Source organism: Polypterus senegalus, chromosome 16 (assembly GCF_016835505.1).
Source record: "Polypterus senegalus isolate Bchr_013 chromosome 16, ASM1683550v1, whole genome shotgun sequence".
Classification (NCBI taxonomy): Eukaryota; Metazoa; Chordata; class Cladistia; order Polypteriformes; family Polypteridae; genus Polypterus; species Polypterus senegalus.
The window spans coordinates 8774030-8791436 of NC_053169.1; the positions used below are offsets into that span (position 1 = coordinate 8774030).

The 17407-nt window shown below is 42.8% G+C and overlaps 1 protein-coding gene across 13 annotated transcripts in view; it reads right to left on the reverse strand.

Moving 5' to 3' along the window:
- The window catches only part of dst (dystonin), a 413393-nt gene that overhangs the window by 128329 nt on the left and 267657 nt on the right, over window positions 1–17407 (reverse strand). For all 13 annotated transcript variants that reach the window (XM_039739122.1, XM_039739120.1, XM_039739118.1 and 10 more), the window contains 5 exons: window positions 15264–15472; window positions 13546–13863; window positions 8972–9138; window positions 8171–8327; window positions 1442–1568 (listed from right to left, as the gene is read on the reverse strand). In XM_039739122.1, coding sequence (XP_039595056.1) covers window positions 1442–1568; window positions 8171–8327; window positions 8972–9138; window positions 13546–13863; window positions 15264–15472 — 978 coding nt within the window. The remainder of the gene's footprint in view (window positions 1–1441; window positions 1569–8170; window positions 8328–8971; window positions 9139–13545; window positions 13864–15263; window positions 15473–17407) is intronic.

Consider the following 17407-nt stretch of genomic DNA (forward strand, 5'->3'; position numbering starts at 1 on the left):
CCTTGATGTGTGGAGTACAAGTCACAGGAGGTTCTGCTCAAACTTTATAACACACTGGTGAGGCCTCATCTGGAGTCCTGTTTTGGTCTCCAGGCTACAAAAAGGAAGGGCATAGCAGGACTAGAAAAGGTCCAGAGAAGAGCAACCAGGCTGATGAGAGGAATAAGAGGTATGACTACAAGGACATACAGAAGAAGTTGAACCTTTACTGTTTAAGCAAATGGTGATTAACAGCAGGAAAAAGATATAATCAAAAATGGAGGATATGATATTATTTATCTGCACTTTAAGAAAGCATGTGATAAGGTGCCATGTGAGAGATTGGGCGTCAAACTAAAAGAAGTGGCATTTCAGGGTGAAAATAAAGGGGAAGTGCATTTAAAACTGAAAACAGGAAGCACTTCTTCACTCTTAGAATTGTGGGGAAAAAGACACCGAGACATGGAGTTGAAGCAGAAACCTTGAGAACCTCTAAGATGACTGTGGATGAGATATCGGGACAGCTAAGCTATTAGCTAAACAAAAGGGCTTGATGGACTGAATGGTCTCCTCTTATTTGTCTAATTTCTTGTGTTCTTATGTTCTAGCATAGTTTGCAGATGTCTGTCACAGCAGGACATGTCCTTATGTCCCATGATGCAATTGGGTGATCTCATCTGCACAGCTTCAAGTGCTGCTATGTCTTTCTTATAGCATGGTGACCAGAACCGTACATTGTAGTCAGGCTAGTTTGTTGCATATCCTGAGCATTACATTCCTTGATTTATAATCAACAGTTTTTATGGTATAATTTATGATTATAATATAATTTTTTTTCAAATAATTTATTTGCCTTTTTACTTGCTTCGGTGCATCGCTCAGATCAGTGCTTCTAAAACTAAATGGGCCGCATAATGTCTATGCTTGGGTCACACTGAGTCATGAATTACAATTGTACTGAGTAGCTGAGGGTCTCCCACCTTTGTATTTATAAAGCACTCAGGAACTCTTAAAACACCACTGCACCATTATAAGCCATTTAAAACCAGCAAAGTTTCTCCATCCCCATTGACGTCTGTACATTTTGTAGAGTTTAGCAAAATTGACAAACATTTTCGTGATTTTGTTGAACTCACAGCTACGTTGGGTTCACTCAAAACTACTCCCCAAGAAGGGCCAGGAAGATGGTATCCCAGTAGGGATTTGATATGAGCTTAAACACCAAGTGTTATGGACAATTATCCAGAAATAATGACGGCAGTCTCTGTTTAAATCAAAATCACAGAATGTGGCGTCAGATCTATAAAATGATGGACGAGCTGCAGTATGTCAGGTCTGTAAGCTCCAGTCTCGTCAGAACTGCTGTAACGCTCTAATTAAAAATTCTATTTTGATTGAAAATGGCAGGACATGGAGTCACAACGTGAGAATGTGCTGTGAAAACTGGGGGAGCTGCACATACCTGCTTTTACAGAAGATTTCGTTTTAGCCGGGGAGGTCAAAACGCTTATCAGGTTACATACTTCTGACCCTTTTCTATTAACGTCTTCAACAGCTGGAGCCTTTGCAGTCCATTCTTCTGATAAGGCCTACAAACAGGAGAAAGAATTGAAAAGAAAATTAGGGAGCGAAACAAAAACGTTTTCACCAATCTGGGAAAACAAACTGATCACAACTAGAATAAAGTCAAAAATCACACAATGGTAAAGACAGCAAGGAAACAATTTCAGTTTGTTCTCTAAAGATTTAATCCACCTGCTGACCGTTACTAAAAATAAAATAATAAATAAAAGTGATGTTTATAAAAGGGTAAAAGTTAGACATACCAAACTTAAAAATGGAAAATAAGAAGCGATAAGGAAATTGTGACTTCCCAGCAATTTGTGTTGTCTTAGGCGGCAGACAAAAAGCAAACAGGAGTTAAGGCCTTCATTTCAGAACTGATTTCCAGACTTTTCTCTTTTAATCAATGTTTCAGATTGCAGCTTGTCTTGGACAGTTGAAATTTGGACTTAGAATCTCCCGCTATACATATATAATGTATTTTGTATCTAATTATATAATCATATTACATTTTAGTCTACAATGGACTGGTTGCCTGTCCAGGGTTTGTTCCTGCCTTGCGCCCAATGTTAGCTGGGAAAGGCTCCAGCAACAACCATCACCATGGTCTGGATTAAGGTGGTTAGAAAAAAGACAATTTAATAGTAATTTAAATATTTCAATTATACAAATGTAAAAGTAATTAAATAACGTTTTACATAATGCTAATAAAGAGCTACCTATCTGTGTATATACTGCATTTTATAAAAGAGGTCCAATTTTTGTCCCATCAGACCAGAGAATCTTGTTCAAATAAGTAATGGGAAAGAGTAGAGGAAGCTCAGTTAAGAAGGGAGGTGATGATTAGTGAGCAGCAGGATGGTTTCATGCCAGGTAAGAGTGCCCCACAGATGTGATGTTTCCCCTGAGGGTGTTGATGGAGAAGTAGAGAGATGGTCAGAAGGAGTTGCATTGTGTCTTTGTGGACCTGGAGAAAGTAAATGACAGGGTGACTGAGAGGAGCTGTGGTATTGTATGAGGAAGTAGGGAGTGGTAGAGAAGTACATAAGAGTGGTACAGGATATGTACGAGGGAAGTGTGACCGTGGTGAGGTCTGTGGTAGGAGTAAAGGAGGTGGGATTACATCAGGGATTGGCTCTGAGCCCTTTCTTATCTGCAATGGTGATTGACAGGATCCCCCTGGACTGTGATATTTGCTGATGACATTGTAATCAGTAATGAGAGTAGGGAGCAGGCTGAGGAGACCCTGGAGAGGTGGAGATATGAGAGGAGAGGAATGAAGGTCAGTAGGAACAAGACAGAATACATGTATGTAAATGAGAGGGAGGTCAGTGGAATGGTGAGGATGCAGGGAGTAGGGTTGGTGAAGGTGGATGAGTTTAAATACTTGGGATCAACAGTACAGAGTAATGGGGAGAGTGGAAGAGAAGAGGAGAAGAGAGTGCAGGCAGAGTGAAGTGGGTGGAGAAGAGTGTCAGGAGTGATTTGTGACAGGCAGGTATCAGCAAGAGTGACAGGGAAGGTCTAAAGGACGGTAGCGAGACCAGCTGTGTTATATGAGCTGGAGACGGTGGCACTGACCAGAAAGCAGGAGAAAGAGCTGGATGTGGCAGAGTTAAAGATGTTAAGATTTGCAATGGGTGTGACGAGAACGGACAAGATTAGAAATAAGGACTTTAGAGGGTCAGCTCAGGTTGAACGTTTTGGAGACAAAGCTAGAGAGGTGAGATTGCATTGGTTTAAACATGTGCAGAGCAGAGATGCTGGGTTCAAACCTCTTCCATGTCACAATTATTGGGAATAATGTGCTTCAGGGAACACTTAACACTTTAGAAATGGTTTACCCCTTTGAACTAATCTGTGCCTCACCACAGTGGAGGCCTACCGAGAGCTCCTTGGACTTCATTGCTTGGACTCTATCCTGACAGGCAGTGTGAATAGTAAGACCTTCTAACTGCAGGCACACATGTGCTTTTCTAAATGACGTCCAAACAATTCACAGATACCACAGGTGGACTCCAATCAAGTTCCAGAAACATCTCAAGGAGAATGAAAGCAAACCGGAGACATCTGAGCACAAGTTGGAGTGCAACAGCTGAATACTTAGAGGAATGACAGGTTTCAGTTTTTAATTAATAATGAATTTGCAAACCTTTCAGAATCATGGTGTCACTTTGTCATTATGGGATATTGAGTGTAGAGTGAGGGGCAAAAATGGCAAACTCGTCAATGTAAAATGAAATCTACAAAACAATACATTGTTTAGAAAGATAAGGGGTTTCAGGATAGATGCACTATACCACAGATAGATAGATAGATAGATAGATAGATAGATAGATAGATAGATAGATAGATAGATAGATAGATAGATAGATGTGAAAGGCACTATATAATAGATAGATAGATAGATAGATAGATAGATAGATAGATAGATAGATAATAATTCTTTGCATTTATACAGCGCTTTTCTCACCACTCAAAGCACTCAGCAATTGCAGGTTAAGGGCCTTGCTCAAGGGCCCAACAGACCAGAGTCTCTTTTGGCATTTACGGGATTCGAACCGGCAACCAGATCCCTAACCTCAGAGCCACCACTCCACCTTTAGATAGATAGATAGATAGATGTGAAAGGCACTATATAATAGATAAATACACTATACATTAGACAGATAATTGGGAACAACCCTATAAAATAAATAGACAGATAGTTCTTTATTAGCATAATAAAAAATGTAATATATTATATAATTAAATATAAAATATAGCATATCTGCAGAGAGGGAGCTTTTAAGTCCAAATTCCAAAAATCCAAGACAAGCTGTAATCTGAACAGGACCCTCTCACGAAGTATGCAGACCATAGGCAGGTTTGGATGCTTTCGGGCCCCCATCTGCGTATCCTGCACACGCTTGCATATCTTTCTGGGCAGATTTGTTGTTTTTGCTTGGCAAAATGAAAAGGGAGTGAATGTGCACAGTTAATTAGTGGACCATGAAATATGAAGGGCAGTGAATCAGGAAAGATCCCCTCTGGCAGACTGTTAAGGAGGGGAGTGACTGCTTATGGCTTTGCTTTATTAACTGCACAGCAGATTTATATTTCAAGCTGACACAGGGAGCTCAAGTTCACACAAATGTTGGAGTTTTCGGCCCATTTGCCATATGAAGACATTCTGTGGTCAGCTGTGTTTCCTCACCGTGAGCCGCATAGTGGGGGAGGGAGAGATTATTTGGCATTCCAAGTCATTATTAATAGGGAATTGCAAAGTAAGAGGAGATGTAAAAAGTAACAAAGATGTACAGCACTGCATTTGCAGCTGGAAAAACGACGGAGCAAACCTGAGGTTTTCAGCTGTGGGAGAAGGTAAACAGGAAATATTTCTTTTCATTTCACGGCCACTACAGTAGTAGAAAAGCTGCCATGTCGGAAAGTGTTCATCCTTCAGAACAATACTTAGTTAGCGTCACTGAAACGGCCAGGCGGCTCTGCACATGCACATCCACCCACAGAGGTCTGTAAGGTAAACAAGAGGAGCCCAGCCGGAGATTGTGACAGCTTATCTCAAAGTGAAGTTGTGGTGGTGGTGGTGGAGGGGGGTATGGGGGGGCGGTGACAAAACTGCACATTACCTTACTGAAGGAATAAATGAAGAAAAGCAGAGGGCTGAAAATTAAGATATATATATGAGGGAGGGGGCCCAAAAATTACAGGAATTGTTAAGAAAAGGATGAGTGTACCCTGCTAGTCGCACTAACACCTCATCCAGCAGCAATCCAAGTTTTTCCTGGATGGTCTCCCATCCAAGTACTGGCTGGGTCCGAACATGCTTATCTTCAGGTGGATGACCTCTTCTGAGGTGCAGGAGGTATGGCTGCTGACACGTAGCACCTACCTTAAGATTGTTGCAGTCCACACCATACCCCATCATGGCAGTGGCCTCTGTCAGCAGGATCATGCACCTGCCACACTGCAAAAATGGTTCAAGAATGGTTTAAGGAGCATGAAAAAGAGTTCAAGGTGCTAACTAGGCCTCCAAATTTCCTGGATCTCAATTCAAATGAGCATCTATGGGATGTGCTGGAAAAACAAGGTCAATCCATGGAGGTCCCAAATCGCAACTTATAGGACTTAAAGGATCTGCTGCTAACGTCTTAGTGCCAGATACCACAAGACACCTTCAGAGGTCTTGTAGAGTCCATTCCTCAACAGTTCAAAGCTGTTTTGTTGGCATGAGGGGTTCCTAATGTGGTGGCTGATCTGTGTATATTTTGTGAAGGACAGCCCGTGTCCTTACCTGGCTGGGATGACCTTGGGATGGTAGGACTGGAGGAGAGAACGTGCATGGGGCATTATCTCCCCCGGAATGCTAGATGGCAGCAGGCCTAGGCTCGGATTCCTGCATAGGTGCCCACAAGGTATGCCAGGTATTGTAATCTTGCTGGATCCCCTGGGAGCTAACCAATCCAAAAGTGCTTCGGAGTGGCAGCGTCATGTCAGCAGAAGTGCTCCCGGGTATTAGATAAAATGAGCTGTCTGCCTCACAAGGACAAACCAGAGTCGAGAGGGAGAAGACTAAGCTTTCTGGGAGGAGTGGAGGTGGAGGAGAAAGACGGAGGGAGACAAAGAGAAGGAGGAGAAGAAAAGTGCTGTGTGCTGCTTTCATTATTGGTGCTTTTGTACTGTGCAGGTTGGAAACTTGGGATATGAGGTGTGATCAAAAAATATGTGAATGTGAATGTTTAATAAAAAAAAAATCATTAAAGTAAAAGACACATTGCCATTTATTCCATCCATCCATTTTCCAACTCGCTGAATCCAAACACAGGGTCACGGGGGTCTGCTGGAGCCAATCCCTGCCAACACAGGGTGCAAGGCAGGAACAAACCCCGGGCAGGGCGCCAACCCACCACAGGACACACACACCCACACACCAAGCACACACTAGGGCCAACTTAGAATCACCAATCCACCTAACCGGCATGTATTTGGACTGTGGGAGGAAACCCGGGTCTGCAATGCCATTTATCCCCCTCAAAATACTTCCCATTGCTTCGAACACTCATATCCCACTGTTCTTGCCACTTTCTGAAGCAGTTCTGAAAGTCCTCTTTCATGAGTGTCTTTAGTTGCGCTGTCATGGCTGCCTCGACGTCCTGAATTGATTCAAAATGTTTACTTTTTATGGTCATTTTGACTTTAGGGAAGAGCCGGAAGTCACACGGTGCCAGATCCATTGAAATAAAGTGAATGTGGACACACTGTAATATTTTAAAATTTTTATCTGACATAAATTTCCATACCAGAAGCGATGTGTGACACGGAACATTGTCATGATGGAGGATGAAATGGTTTTCCCATTTTTCAGGTCGTTTACTATGCACATTGTTTCTTAAATGCCCTAATAAGCCCTTATAATATTCAGAGTTCACCATAGTGTTTCTGCGTACAAACTCATCTTACACAATTCAATCAAAGTCAAAAAACACAATCATCATCACCTTGATGTTGGATCTTGATTGACGTGCAGGACATTGAGGCAGCCACAACAGCGCGACTAAAGACACTCACAAAAGAGGACTTCCACAACTGCTTCAGAAAGTGGCAAGAACAATGGGATAAGTGAGTCTGAAGCGAGGGGGAGTATTCTGAGGGGGATTAATGGCAATGTGTCTTTTACTGTAATCATTATTTTTTTTATTTTAATATTCACTGTATTTTTTGATCACACCTGAAATTATATATATATATATATATATATATATATATATATATATAAATATATATATATACTGTATATATATTAGCTGTGCAAGCCTATGCTGTAAAAAGCCTGGGCTCCTAGAAACTATTCAAATCCATCCATTATCCAACCCGCTATATCGTATCTACAGGGTAACAGGGGTCTGCTGGAGCCAATCTCAGCAAGGCAGGAAACAAACCCCCAGCAGGGCGCCAACCCACCGCAGGGCGCACACACACACACCCACCCACACACCAAGCACAATTTGGATCGCCAATGCACCTGACCTGCATTGTCTTTGGACTGTGGGAGGAAACCCACGCAGACACGGGGAGAACATGCAAACTCCACGCAGGGAGGACCGGGGAAGTGAACCCAGGTCTCCTAACTGCGAGGCAGCAGCACTACCACTGTGCCACCATGCTGCCCACTATTGAAATCATCAGAAAAAAATAAAAACTGAAATGCACAGCTGGCAGTGTCATTTTGCCGATGTGCTCACCTTGCTTGTCTATCAGTGGCTAAGCTAGTTTCTCTCTCATTTGTCTTTCCTTGGTGGTTTTAGTTTGGCGACAAAGTCACTTTCTTTCAGCTTCATGCTGTAGCCTCGTACTTCTTTCTTCTTCCGACTCATTAACTTAGGGTCGCCTTGCCGGCTCTTTGAGCTTCATGGTGTAGCCTTGCACTTCCGGACAGACAGACAGACAGACACACACACTTCCACACGTAGACGTTTATATATAAGATATATGTGTGCATATGTACGTGTATATATACTCATAGTGTATACACTCGGGCATTCAGGCATGCACAGTGAGCACCACCCAGAGATCACATCATGTAACCTATTATTGGTGTGAAACCCCTCTTCGTGAAGACGTTTCTGACCTTGACAGTCTGCAGACTTTTCTCATGCTCCTCCACACTGCAGGAAGGCTGCACCATCGCAAGCTTCTCTGTTGACTCGTCCAGCCATCTTTGGAGAGACTCCACGGTGTTCTTAAATGCTTGAAGCTGTCCTTGACAGGAAGAAACTTCCTCTTCTCTGAAATTAAAACATACAAAATATAATAAAACAACAGTTTTATCTGAAATAGGGGTGAAACCCATCTGAAAATGGAACTGAATGCTATTTCTTGTGTCTATATGTAGGTGGAATGGAGGTTCGGAGGCTAAGGATCTATGGTGGTATCTGGAAGGTTGACAGTTCAAATCCTATTACTGCCAGAAGAGATCCTACTCTGTTGGGCCCTTAAGCAAGGCCCTTAAACTCACAAATTGCTGCAAGGGTGCTATACAATGGCTGACTCTGCACTCCTCCTTCTGGTTCTTTTTGCATTCTTTTAGGATTTTTCTAGTTATTCTTCCAGCTCTTTTCATTTGGGGCCTGCTAGGCCAAAGCCAGCAGTTAGCAGTGAGGTGTAGCTGGATTTAGGCTGAGTCTTCTCAGGCTGGCTGGTGAGGTAGCTGGCCTTCCTTCACGGTCCCTTCAGAACACCTCACAGACATTTTGCCATTTTTGTGATTCCAGCACACAACAGAAACAATGAGACGAAAATGTTTGTGGTAACACAGCAGTGCCCCAAGTTGGAATGAACAAAACGGAGGCAAAAACAATTAAATGAATACACAGATAAAATCAAGCGAGGAATGTGCAAGGTGACAAAACAAAACAAGACCATTTCTTACTTTTCCTTAACAGTGTCTTCAAAGTCTTTAAAGTTCCTGGAGAGTGTTTCAATGGTTTTCTGAATATGACTGTGGCTTCCATCCGGGTCGAGGTCGGCCAGCTCGGCACTCAGTTTCTGGAGGACCTCGATGTCTTTCGCTTGGTCTGTCAGCTCAGCATTTGTCTCCTGAAAGAAAACCAAATGGCACCCAATAAGAGATCCAATATTCCTGTTAACGTATAGCTAAATGATGCAAGCAACTTGAACAAAGCTCTGAAGCTTGAGAAACATCTTGACAAGGGCATTTGCAGAATATCCAGTTCTCTACCAGATTGCATAAAATGTACTGTTTGTCAAAATTCTTTTTATAATCCATGTCGCCAATGGAAACGCTTACAAATGCTGCCATCTACCAAAAGTTCAGATGTATTTGCTGTATGAAAGAATTAGTGAAGTGCGCCTCTAGTGGTGTGGCCAGGTAATCCACAGAAGCAACCTGCCCGTGCCAAAGCCAGCCCTATGCCTGAGCCATGCGGGCATCCAAAGAAGTGGCGGCTTGAATGGATGAGGGATCACATGTGCAAAGTCTGTGTGATGGTCCGGAATGCCCCCAACAGCCCGATACAACTCGAACCCGGAAACCGTCAATAACGGACCTGAGATGAGCCATGTAATGAGGACCCATTGAGTCAACAGTAGGCGTAAAGTGCAAGAAAGCTTTACACAAAACAGGCAAGAACGTTTCAAAAAATGCCAGCATTCCATCCAATAAATACAGCGGGGGAAACAAGTACTTGAAGCATCAATGTTTTTCTCATTAAATTTATTTCTAATGGGGCCATTGACATGAAATTTTCACCCGATGTCAATAACAACCCAAGTAATCCACACATACAAAGAAATCAAAACAAACAAGTCTGCAAGTTATGTGTAATAAAGTGGAATGACACGGGGAGAAAGTATTGAACACATGAAGAAAAGAGAGGCGCAAAAAGGCCTGAAAAGTCAAAAAACCAGCTGACATCTGTTAATCCTGATAGCCCCCTGTCAGTGAAAATGAATATCAGCTGGTTTAGTCCTAACTGATGGCCTGTCATTACCAAGGGGTCACACAAGAAGCATCTCATGATGGGTAAAAGCACAGAGCTCTCTCGAGACCTTCACAAACCTACTGACGGCATTGGTGACAGACGTATTTCTGAACTTCTGAATGTGCCAGTGAGCCCCGTTAATCCGAAAGTGGAAAGAACATCATGTCACCATAAACCAGCCACGCCCAGCTGCTCCTCGCAAGATGTAATCCTTATATATAATTTGATACTATCCGTATGTATGGTGTTCGTGTCAATACCTCAACTTAATACAACCATGCAATGGGACTCTGCCTCTGTAGTTAGAACATAACGTGGCACACGCGGACGCAGTATTGTAAGATTGGCTAAGAATGTTCGAATGCTTCAGTGACGCCGCTGGACGGCTGAGTATAGTAAGTTGGTGTTGGTTCAGCAGATAACAGTAAGTTCGGTTGGCTTTTGGAACGTTGCTTTGGTGGGGCGTACTTTCCAGGACTAAAGTCGTCAACTGACTTAAACCCTTCCACAGCTCCGGAACCGTAAGTAATTTAGAACGTATCACCATTTGCTTGGTACGTCGAAATCTATTTTTGGGCGGTTTGGTTTTGCCATCCGTCCTTCTGACATCTATTGGCAAACTGAGTAATGACAGCTGGGTATTAACAACAGTCATTGTTTAAATTTTAGCCGATCTCAGATGTAAGATGACCACGGCAACAAAATTATTAATCCGAATCTGATTGGAGTCCTAAAATACGTTTTGTTTTGAAAATTTGTTTTGTGGAAAAAATCAAATGAGGTGCGCCGAAGAGCTGAGTTCACGTCTCATAGCTCTGTTTAAACAGTTAGCTCTTCATTACATCGGCCAAAAAGATCTATTTTAAGCACAAATCAGTGCCATGATAACAAAATCATTTCAAGGACTTAAAAAAACAAATAATTCTTTGCAGAGAAAGTATGGATCTCACAAACGTAGAATTTGTAGCCGATTCAATTGAGCTCCCAGTCGCTAGTAAGAATATAAGTTTAATGTCACTGTGCTCTGAACAATAATTATTTTATAAATCCACTCACATGGACAGGCCAGGCCAAAGTTAGCACACAGGGGCTCTCACCATTTAGAACAGCTAGGCAAGCATTTAAAGAGAGAAGGTACTACGAAAATGGGCCTTGTACTATTTCTGCATATTAGAGATGAAATGGAATCCTCTCCTTCCCTTGTTTGGAACCTAAATAAGGGCCTGCATGTGGAGAAGACAGCAGCCAAATACTTTGAAGCCGACAGACAGATGGGTGATATCGTCATCCGTCCTGAAAATCCTTCCAGCGCATTAACGAAAAATGGTAGACTGTATAGATCAAGATCCCACCTTGGTATTTGTCATGCTATGGCTTCCTGTCTGTAATGCCGCGTAAATCATCAGTAAAGAAAGCTAAGTTATTTTCTCTTATGTGATTTTTATCGCCGTATCACTATGGGAGGGATATCGCCTTTTAATATCATATCTATATAGTTTTCGGTTACTTAAAACGCCGCAATTACAAAAGAACTTATTCCTACTAGGGAGCTATAACCCCTAAAAGGAAACACAAGATTTTTGAGTCAAAAGAATAATCAGAAGAGTTGTCCAAGAGCCAAAGACCACACGCCGAGAGCTTAAGAAAGACCAGGAATTAGCAGGTCCAGTTGTTTCAAAGAAATTGAACAATAAGTAATGCATTCGACCGCCATCGCCTCTATGCACGCTCGCCGCACAAGACTCTGAAGAAAAAGCACATTGAAGCTCGTTGAAAATCTGCTGCACAACATTTGAACAAACCAATGGAATACTGGGAGAGTAGAGTCTGGCCAGAGGTGAGCAAAATTGAACTCTTTGGATGTCATTACGCACACACCATGTTTGGAGGAGAAATGGCACTGCACATCACCCCCAAAAACACCAGCAGTTACGATTGGAGATGGGAACGTGATGGTGTGAGGCTGGCAGACTTCTTAGAATTGAAGGAAGGATGAATGGAGAAATGTAGAGGGACATTCTTGATAAGAATCTGCTGTCATCTACCAGGATGCTGAAGATGAAATGAGGGTGGACATTTCAGCAAGACAAGGATCCCAAACACACAGCCAAGGAAAGTCTCAATTGGCTTCAGAGTATAAAGAAAATAAAGAAGCTGCTCAAATGGCCCAGTCAATCAGCCAACTTGAATCCAATTGCAAATCTATGGAAAGAACTGAAGATCAGAGTTCATAGAAGAGGCCACCTGAACCTTCCAGATTTGATGACAGTTTGTGTGGAAGAAGGGGCCAAAATCCCACCAGAGCAATGCAGTCGACTCGTTTCTCCATACAGGAGGTGTCTTGACTGACAAAGGCTTTTCTACTAAGTATTCAATACATTTCAGTAAGTGTATTCAATACTTATTCTCTGTGTCATTCCACTTTATTACACATAACTTAATTTATGGACTTATTTACTTTGATTTCTTTGTATTTGGAGATTACCTGCATTGTTACCGATATCTGGTGAAAATTTCATGTCAATAGCCCCATTAGAAATATATTTACTGAGAAAAACATTGATGTGTTCAGTACTTATTTTCCCAATAAAAGAATGACCCAAGAAAGGGTGAAGTGGTCTACAGCGGTGAAAACGTTAAAATAAATAATCCATAAATACTTCCCTAAATTGAGGTTAAAAATAACTGACAGGATCAATCCTTTAAAAATGGCCATGAGCTACAGTGCTTCTTTCCAAAATGGCGTCACTGCTGCTCACCCTCACGGATCTCCAACAAGTGCCGTCCTCCACTACACTGGCTTGTGCCACAGTCGCCTCATGCGATCACCGAAGGAGGCATTCCAAGTCCGTCCCGTGTCCTCGCTGCCATCCATCTGCATCTGTGGGGGCCCCGTGTTCCCTGCTCCTGTCTGCCGTCACCGTCCCTTGGTGTCTGCAGGAGACCACTCAGAGCCCCCTCCAGCTCCTTAAGTGTTCCTGCAACACCTGACTGCTCCACCCAGTGGTCATTCCCGAGTTCTTGCTTCCCCTCAGCTCAGCTGTGATCCTGCCTCTTTTCCTTTTCCTTCTCTTAACCTCAGTGCTCTTTCATTTTCAAACTCCATGTTCCTTGCTCAGGTTCCCTCTTTATACATCTAGGGACGCAGGTGTGCTGGCATTGATGAGGCAATCGGATGAACCCCACACGTCAGCAAGTAAACGCACGATCTGTCGATCGCCCCATTAATACTCCATAGCCGCACCAGTTCGCTACCATGTGCCCCTCTATCTATCCCGAAGCCTGAGCACTCCTTCCTTTATTTATTTTTAAAATAGCCAACACCATGGACCCCTCTTATGACACTTCCCTCAAAATGCCCTGAATTGGTACAAGTGGAAAGTGATGGGCCCAAAAGCAGACTGTGAATCAAAGTGGGACAAACTTGAGGAGGAAGAAGAAGAAGAGGAGGGAAATAAACAAAAGAAATGTCAAAAACTCCACAGATTAACTCATCTCATACCTGCATCAGCTGGGAGAGCTCATTCACGTTCTTTCCTGGTCCATCCGTTTCTGTCAACGTCCGCGACCCTTTGGCAACAAACTGCTGCACTTTCTCGGCCGTCTTTTCAAACATGTCCACTTTGTCCTTCAGTTCTTCCAGCTTGTGGACCTTCTCCCTGTGTTTCTGGCTGGCGTCGGTGAACCGTTTCGACAGAGTGTTCATCTTGGCTTGCAGAGAAGAGGCAGTGGATGGGTCGGCGGTCTCGATGAACTTGCTGACCTTCTCCTTCATGGCAGCGATGCTGCTCTGCCGGCTGACAATGTCCTGCTCCAACATCTGAATTGGAACACAGAAAAACAAAATGAAGACCATGGATTTACATTCTTTGTTGTTTTAACCTTTGTGATCAACAATGAATTGTTTTGCTGTGGGTGTTCCACTGAAAGGAAAGCTAGAAATAAAGAACATTTTTAAACAAGTGATAAAGAATGCCTGATCCCCTAATGATGCAGGCTGTTCAGATACGGGAATTCAATACATTATTAGGCTCATACCTCACATCCGGTCGTTGTTTATGTGGAGTTTGCAAGTTCGGCCTTGTCTTTGTGAATTTTCCTCCAGGTCATCCAGTGGTCTTTATATGTGCCCACAGAAGTCTGAATTACTTTGAATGGTAGTTGTAACTTGGCCCAGTGTGAGTGTAATGTGGCTATGGAGGTCAACTCTATCCACAAGTGGGTCTTAACAAGCATCCGGTGCCATCGGCATTAGCTCAGCAACACAGCCACCCAGAAATGGATTAGAAGGGTTTGATAATGTTGGGTTTATGGTATAGGGGAGCAAGGTGGCACAAGGAATTGCTGATGCCATGCAATAAGGAGACCAAACTACATGGAGGGGCAGATAACAGAAAATCAGCTAAACTGTAAAAAAGGGATTTGGGTAGAATACAGCATTGGGCAGATTTGTGGTGTGCAACTTTGGGTTTCTTTTCTGTCTCTGATGCATCTTTAGGATTCCCGCTGCCCCAATTGTCATAATAATAGCTAAAGCATGACACTAAAATAGCATGGTGATTTATTTTCACTACAGCTCTTTACTTAAATTCTATAACATAACTGTCAGACGAATACGGAATTATTTTATGAAAAAGCCTCCAGACAGTAACTGAACACCATTGCTCCTGTGTTAATGGTGCAGATTTTTACTGGAAGTGAAACACCACTTTATGCAGATTTTTTTTTTCAAAATGAAACACCAAGTGTCACTGTAAATTCAGTTTTGCACACATAGTTTCACTTTTTACTGCCTTGCCAATGTTAGAATCATTTCATGAAAAATATTATATTGTTCATATGTGTTTTATATATATTTACTGCAGAAATACAGCAGTGGACACTCGACAGGACTTTCCCACTGTATTTATGTTGACATTTTGGTATTCACTTGTTCTTGTTGCACACAATAACATTTCTTTCTTGTTAAAAATAAAATGAAACGTTTTTGGTGTGTTTTTCTCCGGGAAAAACATAAAGCTAAAGAGGTTAATAAATGATCAAAGTTTACAGATTCAGTAATCGCCACAACTCTCACTCAATGTCTTAAAATATATATATGGCAGTTTAGTGTAAAAATTCCTTGTCTGCTTAATCTCAAGGTATCCACATCTGAAACTTAACATGACCCAAACATTTATAATGGACACATGTGACTTTAACACGCTGGTAATGACTTACAGCCTCTTTGCTCAGAGCTTCCTGGATTGCTGTGGAATGTAAAGGCACTTGCTCCTGCTCTTCCAGACTCTTCTCCACATTTTTCATCCAGTCCAGCATTTCATCCAAACCATCCTGCACACTCAAAGAGCGAGTCAACGTAATCTGCAGAGTCTCGTTTCGATCACTCACTGATTTGGCAAGATTGTCATACCTCTCGACAACATCACCTAAAGGAATAATAAAGAAGGTATTGATGCCATGGCCATAGAACCCTTGGCATAAAGATGAAGAATTTCAAGGTATTCCACAAAAGAAAAAAAAAGAAGAGTGGGGCTCACTAGTTGTTTGTTCTTATAAGACTAGCTGTCCCCCGAGGCTCCGCCCGCGTAGTAGTGAAACAATCAATAAAAATCAATAAAAAAAAAATAAAAGTAATAATTTGTATTGAGAAGAATTTATATTTATAGCTTTCATATCCTCTTGATATACAAAATGTTTGGTTTTGCTATCAGTGATGAGAATGTAGTTGTAATCTCTGCCACAAATGTAAAAAGTTGGGAAGGAATCTCTGGCCAAGTGGAAGGTAGGTATGCTCCACAGTCAAACGTGGGCACTGTATCTGATTGTGTTCAGCTCTGACGGGAGAGCGTCCCCCGCGTGGGGAGAAGAGCACGTGGCCGTGATATCTCAGCCAATGAGCAGCTACCCTCTAAACCACACATAGCTGTGACGTCTCTCTCAAAAACATCAAACGTTACTCCTTAACAATCTCTAGATAATAATGCCTGCTGAACAGAGCAGAGGCAAGTTGCACTCCATCACGTGGCGAGAGGTAGAGCGACTCGAACGGAGGCTGGTGCGTGAGTGAGGTGGGCCCCTGCCCTTCCCACTCCAGAGGTCCCGCCTACCCTTCCCCTCAGCCCGTTGTGTGTCTCTCAGATTCACATGAATAAATCGCTGCCACAACCAAACTATGATTCTTAGCACGATGACAGAAGTCACAAAATCAACCAGAATGTTCAAGCAAATTATAGAAAAAATCCCAATCTAAATCGGTTAAGCAGTTCTCTTAAAAAGTGGACAGGCAGACAGACGTTGGATTTTATATATATAGAGATGTGATTGAGATGTGATTGTACAGGCAAACCTAACAGGTCTAAGCAAACAGAATCACAGCAGAAGACTGGAGGACATGGCAGGAAACACACACGTTTTCCTCGTAGTTTCAAACCCACAGTATCGTGCACGTGCATCAGAGGATCATCTTCCAAGCTCACTGTAAGGTTTGTAATACCATTGTGGAACAAGAGAGGGCGCTGTCACTATTGATATTGTCTCATTTCTCATTCACAGCACCAAGAAGACGTCCAATGAGGTCTTCTGACCCCGCCCCTTCCGGTCAGAGCCCTGTAGAATCCAGATGTTCCCAGAAGGAGGCCTCTCCTTTAAACCTGAGCTGGCTGCAGGAAGGAGCTCCCCAAAGGCAGACCCACTCTACTGAGCAGTACTGACTTAAGAATCTGACTCAAAGCAATGAATGCCTATTGGCATGGACACCAAGCATGGGATGGCATTGCGGTTGGGATAGTTAAAGGAGGCCAGTTTAATAGAAGGACAAGGGAAGACCATTCGCATGGTCTATTTGACCCCCAGATACAATAAGTGGCAGTCTCCCTGGCCTCCCTGGCTTATGGTCCTGGCAAGGATACCCTCAGGGCAGGCTGGGAACTGCAGTCCCCGCTGGGTTCTATGGATGCCACCAAGAGGAGCTGCTGGGACAGACTCTCCCTACTTTAAGGAACTTCCGCCTGACCCAGAAGTGCTTCCAAAGTGCAGCGTGATAACACCAGGAGTACTCCAATGAGACAGGCATAAAAGGGATCTAACGCCTCACCTCAGGGAGTCAGGAGGTGTAGGATGAACCTCACCTGGAGGAGTGGAAGGAGAAGAAGGAGACAGAGAGGGAGAGAAGAGAATTGTGCTTGGGTGGTTCTATTAATGATAATAAGTTTTGTAAAGGTATTGTGAAAATTAAATTCACTTACTTGAACTTGGGACTTGTGTTGGTGCATCTCAGGGTTTGGGGGGCTCAATGGCACTACCCACAGGTTACTCTATTTATTTGTGTCCTTTTGCACCATCATGCACCTCTTTTTGTTATT